General features: G+C 41.1%; 1 protein-coding gene across 2 annotated transcripts in view; it reads right to left on the minus strand.

Moving 5' to 3' along the window:
- Positions 1-12,377, minus strand: part of SPTLC3 (serine palmitoyltransferase long chain base subunit 3) — an 85,966-nt gene extending 73,589 nt beyond the window's left edge. The window contains exon 1 of one of the 2 annotated variants that reach the window (XM_064509983.1): positions 11,954-12,377. In XM_064509983.1, coding sequence (XP_064366053.1) covers positions 11,954-12,064 — 111 coding nt within the window. In that variant the 5' untranslated portion in view covers positions 12,065-12,377. The remainder of the gene's footprint in view (positions 1-11,953) is intronic. The other variant, XM_026094571.2, reaches the window with a different exon arrangement.
- Positions 12,378-13,436: the final 1,059 nt, after the last annotated feature.

Here is a 13,436-nt window from a genome sequence, read left to right on the forward strand (position 1 = left end):
TTAATCATGCTGTGCTGAAAGCATAGAGCAGTTCATGCTTACCTTTTCAAAAGTATCAGTTAGTTTGGGGGTGGGGAGAAGAAACAGAAAACGCTCCATTTTTGATGTCATGCTTGGTAATGTTTTCACTGTTTTGTTAGTTACTAACAACAAAAATGTCTTAGTGACACTCATGCTTGCATCACCTCCAGAGATGGAGCTCTGATGCAAAAGCCACATTGATTCCCTCCCCAACTCAAAGAGGTGATGACTTTTGTATAAAAATTTTTTTTTTTTTTTTTTTTTTTTTTTTTTTTTTTTTTTACAAAATAAGGTAAGGGGAAGAGACTTTTGTCAGAACAGAAATCTATGAAGAGTTGAGACACTGATGAAGTGCAAAGGGAAGCTTGCTGGAAACAGCTGAACCTGTGTACTTGGGAAGACATTGTACAAGGAGGGAGATGGAAAGGAGCTTGTAAGCATCACTTTACACTGAAAATTGCTGCTGTAACAAGAAGTCCTCTGCTAGGTTTCTACACTGAGCAATGTTGCCCAAAGGCCAGGAATTTGGGGCCTGCCTGCTCACCTATCCTTCCTATCCCCTCCTTACAACTAGACATACAAGAAAAGTACATACTCCTTTCAGCTCTTCTTGATCCTGTCTATCTCAGGTTAAAGAGAGTCATCATTTGCAGAATTTTATTTCTCTAACTGTCACTGGTGAACAAGACGTGAGGAGGCCAATTAATTCCTACCTGCTGGTTAGTGCTACTCTGTAAGGGCCCAGTTTCCAGAGAAGCCACATACCTGCAGCTCCCACTGAATTCAATTAATTCACTTTGAAAAAAAAAAATCAGGCTCCAGAGGCTACCAGAGTAGCCAAATGACTCCAGCTTGGATTTGATAGATTTGGGATCTGGTGGTTCTGCATACAGCAGAGCTGCTGTTGCTTCCCACTGTAAGTTACAAGACAATTTATGGCTCCTATTGTCCCATCCCTCACTCTTGCAAAGTCTATCTAGAGGTGCAAATACTGAGAAGTAAGCTGTAAATTACATCTCCTTTGGTACAAAAGGTTTAACCTAAGATGAAACTGAATTTTATCAAAGCTACTCCTGAGTTTCTGAAATACAGGGCTCCTGTCTCAAAATGCGAGTTAGCTCATAATTACTTTGCAAACTCTTACTAATGCACACAGCCTAACCAACATTTCATACTATTGTAAATGAACTTATCAGTTCCATTAATACATATTTTATTCTTCTCTGAAAGTAAAGACAGATTACAGAATTGATAAACTTTCTATCCCATGAAAACGTGTAGATTTTAAGAACAAACAATTAGACACAGTTTATATCAACAGCACAGTTGTCACAGAATGAAACAGATAAGCAAAAAATATAACTCTTATCTTTAAAAGGTGTAGGCTTTGGCAAACCCTCATTTTTGTTCTGAAATCTTTACTTATTCCTGCTTGATTATGAATACAAATTATATTTTAGAAACAAAGGTCTGAGTTCAACTTGAAGAGACATTGTTAAGAAACTTCTTTAAAGCCAAAAATGACTAATAGACAAGTTCCACCCATGTGGCATTCTTCCTACATAATTTTATAAAGTAATTTTACATTTCTCAACCTGCACATTTATATTTCTCAACCTGGCTGTACACACAAAGCAGAATCTACTTTGTACCACCCATTACATATTCACCGAGATGCACCAATGTGACATGTAAAGGCATATAAAAACAAAACTGTTGGTTCTTACATAATCGTAAGCAAGTGAAAAGAAACTGAGGATGACTGCCAATAGGTGAGGGGTGATAAGGATTAAAGGAGAGGAAAAGGGGTGGAAGATGGATCAAAACACAGTTTGAAGAGACTTGTTTCCTTTGTGATTAAAATACCCCCCCAAACACACATGCACACAAAAAACCCCCCAAACCAAACAACAAGGTTTGCCCCTTGGGGATTAACACTCCCTAATACTTGCCAGAACCTCCCAAACAATTTTACCACCTACATATGCAAGCAGAAATGCTGCTTTTATAACAGTTATGCAAGGAAAAAAATTAGCGACAACACAAGAAAGCAATGCCTTATATAAAGTGCAGACAGACATACAGTTTTGTGCCAGAGACAAAAAAATGTTTCCCTTTGAGCATCCTGAATGTCAAAAGACTGCTGAAAGTTCAAAAGCTGAAATTAGGTGAACTTATTTGCATACCATCTTAAAAAGCTGAGAAAGTTCACTGATTTTTAATTTTCTTTCTTGGACCATGAAATGCTGAGTAAGGCTCAGTTTAGCTTAACTGTAACAAAAATCCCTTAAGCAAAACTTTGAATTGAGCCTGTGAAACATTTTCTAGTTCAGTGCTGGTATCTGCGTAGTACCTGAAGTTTTAACAGTGAGACTGACCAGCTAGTGGTCCGAGCTGATGTGCCTGATCAAATCATGGGGTTGGGATGCTTCCAGGGAGCAGCTGTCAACAAGGTACAATCTGACAAACACTGACTTACTTTCATTTATGTCTGAAGTTATATTTCCTGGCCCCCAAGGTCTCCGTCTACATCACTACGGTTACTGACACATGACAGCACACTGCAGAGGCCTCTGCAGTCCATGCCATGATCTGTACAGGCAAATGATGGAAATATCTGTATTCTGCCCCTTCTAAGCAGTGGGCTGAGCAAACTCTACAGACATCCCCAACAGCAGTGCGTTTGGCTTCCTGAATCCGGTGACTTTCAAAAAGTGTAACATATGGGGGCCGCAGAAAGAGAAATGTTCATTTCAGAAGACAAATGCTGTTTTGTGCACGCACAAGGAACAGACCAGAAACTGAATATAGGGACAGATCGAGGCACTCCCTTGCCGAATAGCCTCACGAAGCCCAAGAACACCCACATGGCTGCTACACCTCCATGTGTAGGCTGACAATTTTGCAACTGCAAGAAGATCAGCCAGGCTGAAGTTTCAGATAGCTCCATGTGAGTTACAGAGGAGGATGTATGGCAGCTCTTCAGACCACATGAATCAGCAGGAGTGGCAGGAAAGCAAAAACTGAAATGAAAGGTCCTGGAGGAAGCAGAGTGCAGCATGATGTCAGCTGAAATGGCTACAAGGTCCAGTTCCTCAGCACAGATTTGTCTTTCCGTATTACTGAGCGAATAAGCCTTCACTTCTTGGTAGGCTGAAGGGAAAAATAGGTTTCGTGGAAGAGGGTGAATGATGGAGCACATGCCAAAGCCTGTGCCTGGCCAAACGAACAAAGGAAAGCATATGTCTGAATAATTTTGAGATGATCGGAAGCACATTGCTGTCTTACATCTACACTGGATGCTCTCCCAAGAATTCAAAATCCTTTGAGTCTCAGAGATTAGTTCCGGCAGAAGCAACTGCAGTCCCAGACTGCACCCAGCATGGATATTGGCCACTTTCAAACTGGCGTTGTTAAACACAGACAAATGAGCTCTTCGTATGAGCAAGGGAGAGAGAGAGAGAATCACCTGGCCAGAACATTACCTTGTGCTGCAGACATGGGTGCACACAGATGGCATCTGCCCTGGGAATTCAGCTCTTCACCTCACACTTCACTACTGAAGACATCTCACTGAATACTCTAGCTACCTGACAGAATTAATATATCCTAATGTATAAAACCCTCCTGCTTCTCTTGGGTCTGGCATGCCACAGTTGTGATTTCTGTTCCCCACTCTGCTCTTTAAATGACAATATTTGTCCTCCCAACTCAACATCTGTCCCACAGTGACAACTCCCTCATAGAATGGCCTCACAAGAACTTCTATAATTGTTTTCTGTAGAAAAATTAACTGCCAGGAATAGCAGAAATTCTCTGGCTGAGCCATTGGTCATTGTAGGGGAATTTAATTTCCTCTTTTGCTGCTTGATGCCACAGCCTTAGCTACGGTAAAATAAGTTAATTTTCTTTAAAAATAAATTAAATATTAATAATCCATGAGAGAGTTCCTACTTCTGTTGACAGCAGAAATACACCTTCACACCACGATAACCTAAAGGCTCTTGATGGTTTTCTAATATCCTATAAAACAGGATTTGGATCACCACTGCACACTTGCAAACAGCAGGCTGCGAGAGGCAGCAAGATGTTAACCATTATTCTGGCTAAAGTGTAGTTTATAGAGACGTAGACAGTCCCTAAACAATCACTATCTTATTTTGTCCATTATATTCATGAACTTGCTTCTGCAATGGGATGCAGCCATATATCCCTGGTTGTCACAGCAGGTTTAAAAAAAAAAAAAAAAAAAAGCATGTTACCTTGCCTCTGAAGGCTAAACCGCCATGTACAACTTCCAAAGGCAGATTAGTTCTTACGCTGGAGATATGTTATACATTGGATAAGCAGGCAGGCAACGACACTAGCCACTTCACGGCTTCTTTTAGTAAAGGTTGCAAATGCTTTCACAGATTTAATCCATCTGATTGACATAATCTGGACCAAGTATTTGCCTCAGGCTGATATTTTTAAAGTTTGGTTAAATTAATGAGGATGGGAAAAAAGCACGTTTCTGTTTTACCCAGACTAAAAAAATACACATAGTTTTTTCCTGAGCAAGTTCAATGCGTTCACTCTTTGGAGGAAGGGCTTGCAATTCTGCAGAAAGGATGAGTCTTTTACTGTTCTTTTGAAAGCGTTATCAAAGCTGGCCAAGACTTCAGCCTCTGAAAAACCTCCATTCGATAGAAGCTTGCTAAAAGATGGAGACTGAAAGTCCACTGGCATTGTGGATGAGGCTGGACAAAGTAAATGAGATTTCCTCACTGATTTTTGTGCTGGCAGCTCCTCTGCTATTGGGCACTGAATGATGATTTTCCATGCTTTGCCCACACAGCATCACAAGTCTGAATGGCATATATAGCTTACATGCATAACTATCTTACCAGCTAATTACCCACAGAGGATCCACTGAAGTTCTGTATCAATTCCGTCCATTTTTAGAGTCATTGCAACTAATTCTTACCAGAGAAATGCTGCCTCTTTACATTAAAGAATCACAGACTTGCTTACGGTGGAAAGGCCTTTGAAAGGTCTCTAGTCCAACTCCCTGCTCAAAGGCAGGTCAACACTGAATTCACAGCAGGGTGGTCAGGGTTTTGCCCAGTTGGGTACTGAAAACCTCCAAGAATGATGGAGGTCCCACAGCCTCTCTGGGTAACCTGTCTTAGTGCTTAGTTATCCACATCTTCAAAATCTTTTTTTTCCATATATGAAACCTCTCCTGTCTTGATTTATGATCATTGTCTCTCATTCTCCAGCTATGCACTTCAGTAAAGAGCCTCGCTTACTGAAGGTATTGGATGGCTGCTGCTAGGTCCCCCCCAAACTGTCTCTTCTCCAACAGAACAAGCCCAGATCCTGCAGGCTCTGCTCACAGGGCAAGTGCTCCAGCCCGCTGACCATCCTGGTGGCTTGCCACTGGATTCACTTGTTTATTGACATCTTTCTTGTACTAGGGGCCCAAAACTGTATACTGTATTCAAGCCGTCATGTCAGAAGTGCCAAGTAAAGAGGGATTGCTATACTGGCTATGCTCCTGTTAATACGGCCCAGGATGCTGTTAGCTTTCATCATGGCCAGGCTGCACTGCTGGTTCAAGTTAAGCTGACTTTCTCCTCCAGGATCCCCAGGGTCTTTTCAGAAAGGCTCCTCCCCAGCCAGTTAGTCCCAGGCTGCACCAATGCAGGGGTTACTCTATTCCAGATGCATGACTTTATTTGTACTTGTTGAATTGCACAATGATCCTGTTGACCCATTCTCCCAGACTGTCTAGATACCCCCTGAATGGTGGGCTTGTCCTCGAGCATACTGACTGGTCCCCTCCAGTTTGGTGTTGTCTGCACACTTGGCGAAGGTGCATTCTCTTTCTTTCTCTGGGTTATTGATAGATATTAAGCAGGATAGGTCTGAGGATACACCCTTAGGTAACTCAACTTGTAACCAGCCTCCAGGCAAAGTATGAACCATTAACCATCACCCTCTGAGCCTGATGATCCAGCCAATTATTAACTCATATAGTAGTCCATCCATCTAGACTGTAATGTCACAACTAGCATACAAGGTTTGTATTGCTGAAATGAAGGTGGATGACATCCCCCAGTCACAGATCTAGTCACTTCCTCATAAAAGACAATCAGTCAGTCAAACATGATTAATTTTTTTAAATCTATGCTTGCTATTCCCATCACCTTTTTCTTTATGTTCCCCAAAACAGTCTTTGCTAGAAATAATCCATCTTTTGAAGACAGGTGCAACATTTGCCTTTCTTCAATCATCAGGGACTTTCCTTGATATCCTGTCAGAGATGACAGAGAATGACATCACTATGACATCAGCCCGCACTCTCAGCACCCTTGGATGCATTCCTTCTGGTCCCATAGACTTGTATGGGTTGAGATTTCTCAAGAGATCCCTAACTCAGTCTTCTTCCACTACTGGAAGCTTCTCTGCTCCTTGAATCTGGTGTGCGTTATGAACCCACAAAGGCCTGGGAGATCTTGTGGGTGAAAACTAGGGCAAAGAAGGCATCAAGTACCTCAGCCTCATCTATGTCCACTGTCACTAAGTCACCCAGCCCATTCAGCAGTGGGCCACATTTTCCTTGTTTATTCATTTACTCCTAACGTACGGTAAAAGCTCTTTTAGTTGCCCTTGATGTCCCTTGCAAGCATCAGGTCTAGGTGAGTTTCAGTTTTCCTAGCACTAACCCTACATGCCCATGCAATGTTTCCAAATTCCTATTTCTACCTCTTGTATACTACCTTTCTACACTGGAGGTCAATCATGAGTTCCCTGGTTAGCTAAGCCAGTCTCCCGATATGTTTACTTGTTTCAGTGAGTAGGAGGATGGGGTACGCTTGTGCTTAAAGGAGGTTGTCCTTAAAGACCTGACATCCTTATTGAGCTCCTTTGCCCCACTGACTATCATTTGCTTTCCTCTTGTTTCTTAGGCCTCCCAAGCCAAAACAAATCAAAACATGCTATCCCTGTGAGGGCTAAAACTTCCAAAAAATAATTACCTGAATTTAGAGATTTCCAGGTGTTACCAGTGATGCCAGTCCTACTGAAAACTTTATTGCGCTATATGAAAGATCTCTAGCTTTGTACGTAAAGTCTCATGCGACACACTTAAAGCATTGCTACAAGAGTCCTTGACTGTTCGGTGTGCCTACAATATCTGCTGCATCTCAGTTTGCTGAAAGAAGTCTTTGATATTTCCTGCTTCCAATGCATTGAGCTCATCACACAGCAGGGTAGATGACAGAAAGAAGGGTGTGAATCTGAAGGCTGTGATTAATAGCTAAGAATGCTGGTGCAAAGCAAAGAATTTCTGGGGCTTGAAACCAAAGAGAACGCTGGAACTGAGCACGAGGACGTCATGTCTGTGGTGCAGCTGAGGTGAAAGTTTTGGTAACTGGTAGAGAACTCAGACTGGAAGCCAACTCTCAATATCCTTCAGCTGTCAATACAGCTATGAAACCCATAGGGACCACAGGGATTGCGCTTTCCTCTAACACATGCACAATGGAATAGGTCCAAAAGGCTTAGGTGCTGCAAATGAACCAGGCTGGGGCCAATAAAGTCCTCTTTCACTTTGTTTTTACCGAAAGCAACATACAAAATTGAAGAAATTTCAGAATAAATGATTCTGTTAGTAGATCACTAACGTTGCAGAGTTGAGGCTGCAAACATTTGGAAAAGCTGTGGTCTATCAGACTTAAAACCTCTCTCCTTTCTCTTCTCTTATCAATATGCCATACATTATATTACACTATGCCTTCTTCTAATTACAGGTTTTAGCTTATTTTTGCACACAGGACTCATTAGTGTTTATATTGAGTTTACATCCAAAACGCCCCAGTTACACTAACTACTGCAAAATACATGAAATAAACACTATGTATTTGAGAGGACAGAACACAAAGCAATCACAGGGTGCATTTACAACATATGGGAAAATTATTCCTGTGAGAACAGTTAAATGGCATTTTTCTCTCATGACTCCTATTTTAAAAAATTCCAAATAACATTTTCTTTAAAATCTTCCTTTGGGGAGTAAGTGACACTAGAGCAGAAAAATGGGAGCCATAAGCATGGAAAGGACTGAGATTGGCTGCTGGGGGATTGAATCAATAGTAGAGTAGAACAGTTTGGAACAGACATCACAGGACATGGTATAAATATAATCAGCTTCTGAATTTTAGAGCCCCAAACGTCAGAAGGCTCTGACAACATCTTCTGGCTACGAAAGTAAGGGGGGCAAAGGTTACTGGACTTGATATTATGCTGCTGGGCTCTGTGTGGCTCCAATTTACATTCTTTTCTGCTTTCAGAAAGGAGCTCAAAAGCCCTGGAAAAGTCTTTAGCCTATTCCCTGCAAGCTTCTTCTAGGCTACTGCCATTCTCAGTGTAGAACAGAAAAAAATGAATTCAGGATCAGTTTTATATTGTCTTTTTTGAAGATGAAAAGAATTAGGCTCTGTAAGGCACCCAAGGAAATTATTTACCAAAGAATTAAAACTGCTGTGCAGGTACTGCAGGAAAAGGGTTCCTTTCGGACAAACATACTTACTGTCCTGATGCACAATATCTCCTGCAATTGATACCCAATAAACAAAAATAGTTTAAAAAAAACCCCAAAAAACAAAAAACAAAACCCTACACAGGAAAAAAAGAGTCACCACCACCTCCTGGCTACTTCAGTTAGATAATTAAATAGGTTAACTACTGAATTGTGCTTTGGATAAGGACAATGTCAGAAGAACATCAAGCATCTGTCTGTGTGACAAACACGCATGAAAGGGAACTGATGGTCCATGGTCCACCTTCCAAAGTTTAGGTCTCGCTATGCTCCAACTTCCAAAGAATGCAAGGATAGTCAAGCCTGTTGTCCACTACTACATGGGAGTCTGTATTACCAACTACAACTGAGTGAGGCAGACTTAAAATCACAGAAGCTATTCAAACAGTCCCGCTCCACCAAAGTTGTATATCTCTTCCCAAAAAGCAACAGTGTCTCTTCTGACAGGATGCCTTTCTGCTTCTTTATAACCCAGCTATCTCTTCTCCTGCCCTCCTCTCCTGTAAGCGGTATGCCACAGATTGCTAAAGCAAGGATAGCCTCTCTTCTCCCCCGCATTTGATCATCCCTAATTACACTCCCTATTCCATTAAACAAAATCCTTTGTTCTGGGGTTTTGTCATATCAGAATGGTTTCTCTCTTTCTGCCATGCACATACATGCACAAATGTTCTTATATAATTAGGATCCAAAATATGTTGTTCTTGAGCCAGTGTTTTCAAAGCCAGTTTCCAAAGCCAGCATTTCTGAAGTCAGTGCTTCCTGCAGGCTCCCTAGAAAAGAGGTTTATGGAGCTGATTTCTGCAAAGCCTGATGTTCCAGTCAGTCAATTGTGTGCAGTAACTATTGCTACATATTCCTGGTCAGAAGCCTTCCCTCTGCCATGCCCTCACTGCAGCCTCTGCACCATCAGTTGCCTCTCTCGCACCAGGACACCTCCCTCTCCAACCTTCCCTGCCAAGTAACAGGGCTGCAATTAAGCCCAAGACTTTCAGAACTGCCACAGGTCTCAAGTGCTAGAGCCAGTATCATCAGCCATGTCACCTGAGCATCCCAGCATGATGTTTCCTGTCCTATGTAAGGTGTTTAATGATGAGTTAATTTACTTAAGAGGCAGTGAAGTGCGTGAAGTGGTGCACGGGTATGTGTGTGTGGCTGGGTGTAAGTGAAAACTGGAGGAAGGTAGAGAAAGAACAGAAGAGGAGAAAGGGAGGATGACTGGAATCATGACAAACCTGGGTCTGGTTCCTGCACAGGCTTCCTTGTGCACCCAGCTGCCATTTTCACTGCGCCTCAGATCCCAGCTGTAAAATGGGGAGAACACCTCAGCGAGGTGCTGTGAATATAAACCCACGGGAAGATTGTGTGATGTTCCACTCATACAGCAATAAGCCATGCAAACAGATCAAGTACAAAGGAACAGTACCTATTCCTGTAAAATAGGATAAAGCACAAGTACCAAACAGGGTGAGGCAGATGGGGTGGGGAAACAGACCAGACAGGAATGGGTAGATTCCTACTGGGAATGAGATTCCTGTTTCATACAGGACTCTTCTCTGTTATTGTTTCCTTCTTTCCCAATCTGCATTTGAAGCAGGAAGAGAGGGGAAATGGTATGTGATTCTGAACACAGCACTAACACAGACTTACCAACTCTGCCTTTGATAAGCCTGCTGAACATTCCTGAAGCTTCACTTCATCACCGCTTCCTCAGCTGGGGGTGATGTTTACCAGTCATTCACTGTTTCCCTGCCATGGCACATGGCAGGGTAAAACCCCTTTTCCTCCAACCATATAGTACTCACAGCAATTTGCTAATCCAGCAGGTGCATCTATTGACATTTCCTTCATGTCTTCCCCCTGCTTTTAGCCGAGACTCTACTTCCTTTTTCCTCACCCTCAGGAATATTCTTTGCTTTTCTGGCCATGTCTTTTCTATTAAGCAGGAAATCCTAATTAATCCATTCTTGGAGTTTGCTGCTTTCAAAACATCACATTTGCAACAGGTTAATAATATCTGAATGTCAAGGCTTACTCCTTGAATTTTGCTACTCGTACTGAAAGCGTATGTTTCAGACATCATAGTGGCCATAACTGTAATATATAAAATGATGGGGAGATATATGTAATAAATAACAAGATGTTAGATTAGGTTTCTGGGAGCAAATCCCAAGAAAGGCCTTTTCCATCATTACACAAGCTTTCTGCTTTCCTCATCCTACACAAGCTGATGATAAGGAAACACCCAAACCAAGAGAGACACCTAAAGCCAGGCAATCATTAAACTTTATACTGGGTGTGCCTTCATTAGAGTGCTAGGTGCATGAGATCTCCATTTGAAAGTGACACAAGATAGCAGTTTTTTTGTAAACCCAGGGAGCCTAGCCATGCTCATTGTCCAAAGCTTTTGACTGAGACAGGGCAGAGGTGCTAAGGTATCCGGCGAGCATTTGGGCTCAACAAGCAAGCTCTCCATTGCGCTCACCTTCACACTCGGCTTTAAAGCCAGCCTTTTGCTAGTCACTGCCAAACTATCCACTAATGGCCATACCAGAATTCATAATTAGGACACTTTAAGGTGGACAATATGTTCCCAACCAGAACAGGTATAGGAGGCAGTCTGCATTTAAAATTTGAGCTCTTTTGTCACAAGAATACCTTTGGTTTTGCGGTTCGTTTTTGGGGTGTTACATGCCAGCTATTCCACAAAACATTCACAGAAATGAGAAGCACTGATTTCAAAGAGAAAAGCTTGAAAAAACAGTAAGTAAACTGACTCGGATTTTAAGCACTACAGATGCTGACAGTGTAGAGGATAAGTTGCTAAGGCTGGTGAGCAGGCACCTGTAAAGTAGGTGTTAAGCCAATCTTTCAGTAATATAAACATTAGGAAAAGAAAGCTTCTCCTGCCTGCATTTTTTTGGTCATACTCGTACAGCAGTAAGTCATACTTTAAAAACCACTCAACACACACTTTAAGTTGATAAAACAGCTTTCCACTAGTGATTCATACATTGCAGAATCAACTCCATTATCGGTTAGGCTTTAAAGTGAAACTACTACCTTGCAGAGTGCACGTGCTTGTTGTGTTTGATATGAACTAGAGGCTAGTTAGTCCACAAGACCACCAATACATTACCCAAGCACCCACAACTCTCACTGGAGATCAGGATGATAGACAAAGTGCAGGATCAGATCCCAAGATGGCAAAACTTAACATATAAGCCAATGCTGTACCACCTGTTCAATGAGGACTAAGACCTCCATAAAGATAGTTTAGTAAGTAATGTTGTAACTGCCTAATTGATTTCAACGTTGAGGCAATTAGGGTAAACAATTAAACCTTACCTTAATTCCTTTCGTCATTCCATTTTTCTTAGAGATTCCACTTTTTAAGAGGTTATTCTGTTTCTGATGATAATGTAGATGTCCATTGCAGACAGCACTGGGATTAGCCATCTGTTTAAATTAGTCAGATTCTCAGTTCTTATGGGTGTCTCAGGTCTTTCTACTGTAAAAAAAGACAGTGGGATGAGCAGATAAAGTTCTCAGTTAAGGCCTGAAAGGTATCCAACTGGTCTGTCAGGATTTTTCAGGATGAGACGAGGAACTATCTTTTGCAATATCTTAGAAACTTAAAACTGTTTCTTTCATACACCTTCAGCCCCGGCAAGCTGGAATACTAAATACATAGCAGGAGGTGTACGCTTACAACCTCTGAAAAATACTGCTCATTGGTGGCTGTTGTATGAACACTGCTTTTATGAGTCAACAAGACTGCTGCAGCTATCAAGAAGTGGGTGGATTCAAAGGCGGAGACACTTAAAGATATATTACCTCCTAAATATCTCCCAGTGAGGAACAGTGCATTTTTTTTTCTCATGGTTACACTCAATGTAGAGCTATGCTATTCCATTTACAGTGCAAGAATAAATTTTTTTGAAAATTTAAACAAAGTGATCTTTAAAATTATGTGATGCATCTTGCTAAGAATATATAGGCTTAAGAAAATGGTATTTTATTTTCTGAGTAGAACTTTTTTTTTCCTTTTTTTATCTCTTCTTATATAGGTAGCATGACAGACACAACATTATTTGTGCAAGGAAATGGAAAAGCATTTTAGTATTGAAATGAATTCTTTATCTAGAACTAGAAACAATTTATTTGGCTCCATCCTACAGATTCATGCACAGGTGTTTACTAGAGTGAACTGTCCCTTTAAACTCAGTTTGGCCAGTAATAGGATGAAGAGTGTGCTATTATAATTAATGAGAAATGGACTTTTATGAAGTTGGTTAAGGCTCTAAGCTCTTAATCAAATACGAAACTACTAAGCAGGACTATGTACATGCTTGCTTTTAAGACAAGAGTTCATTGACTGTGGAAATACATATATTGTCTTTGCTGGAACAAGTTCTTGTGTTTTAGACTTTAGTGGCAAACTATGGAAGTATATGCTGTTTTCTCTCTGGCAACATGCGATTGAATCCCTTCCTCCTCAAATAATTAAAATTAGTGTGGAGACAGATTAAAGGAAAGCTGCATTTTAATACCATTTTAGAAAAGAGTAAGGATGAAAGGCTAGGTGAATAAAAAAATTGGGAGTGTTTTAATTAGAAGAAATAACTGTCATCTTGGCAATGAAATGTAGTGATATACAGAAAATGTAGCTTACTGCTGCAGTATGAGGAATACAGGAGATTAAATGTTAAATGAACCACTGTGAAAACGTACAAGGAAACACATTTAATCAGTTTTGAAAGTTTGTCTTAGCCATGTAATGAATTGCTAAAGTGTATTTCCTCCTCTGAAGTTAGTTGCAAAGTGGGAT

Source organism: Dromaius novaehollandiae, chromosome 3, assembly GCF_036370855.1.
Source record: "Dromaius novaehollandiae isolate bDroNov1 chromosome 3, bDroNov1.hap1, whole genome shotgun sequence".
NCBI lineage: Eukaryota > Metazoa > Chordata > Aves > Casuariiformes > Dromaiidae > Dromaius > Dromaius novaehollandiae.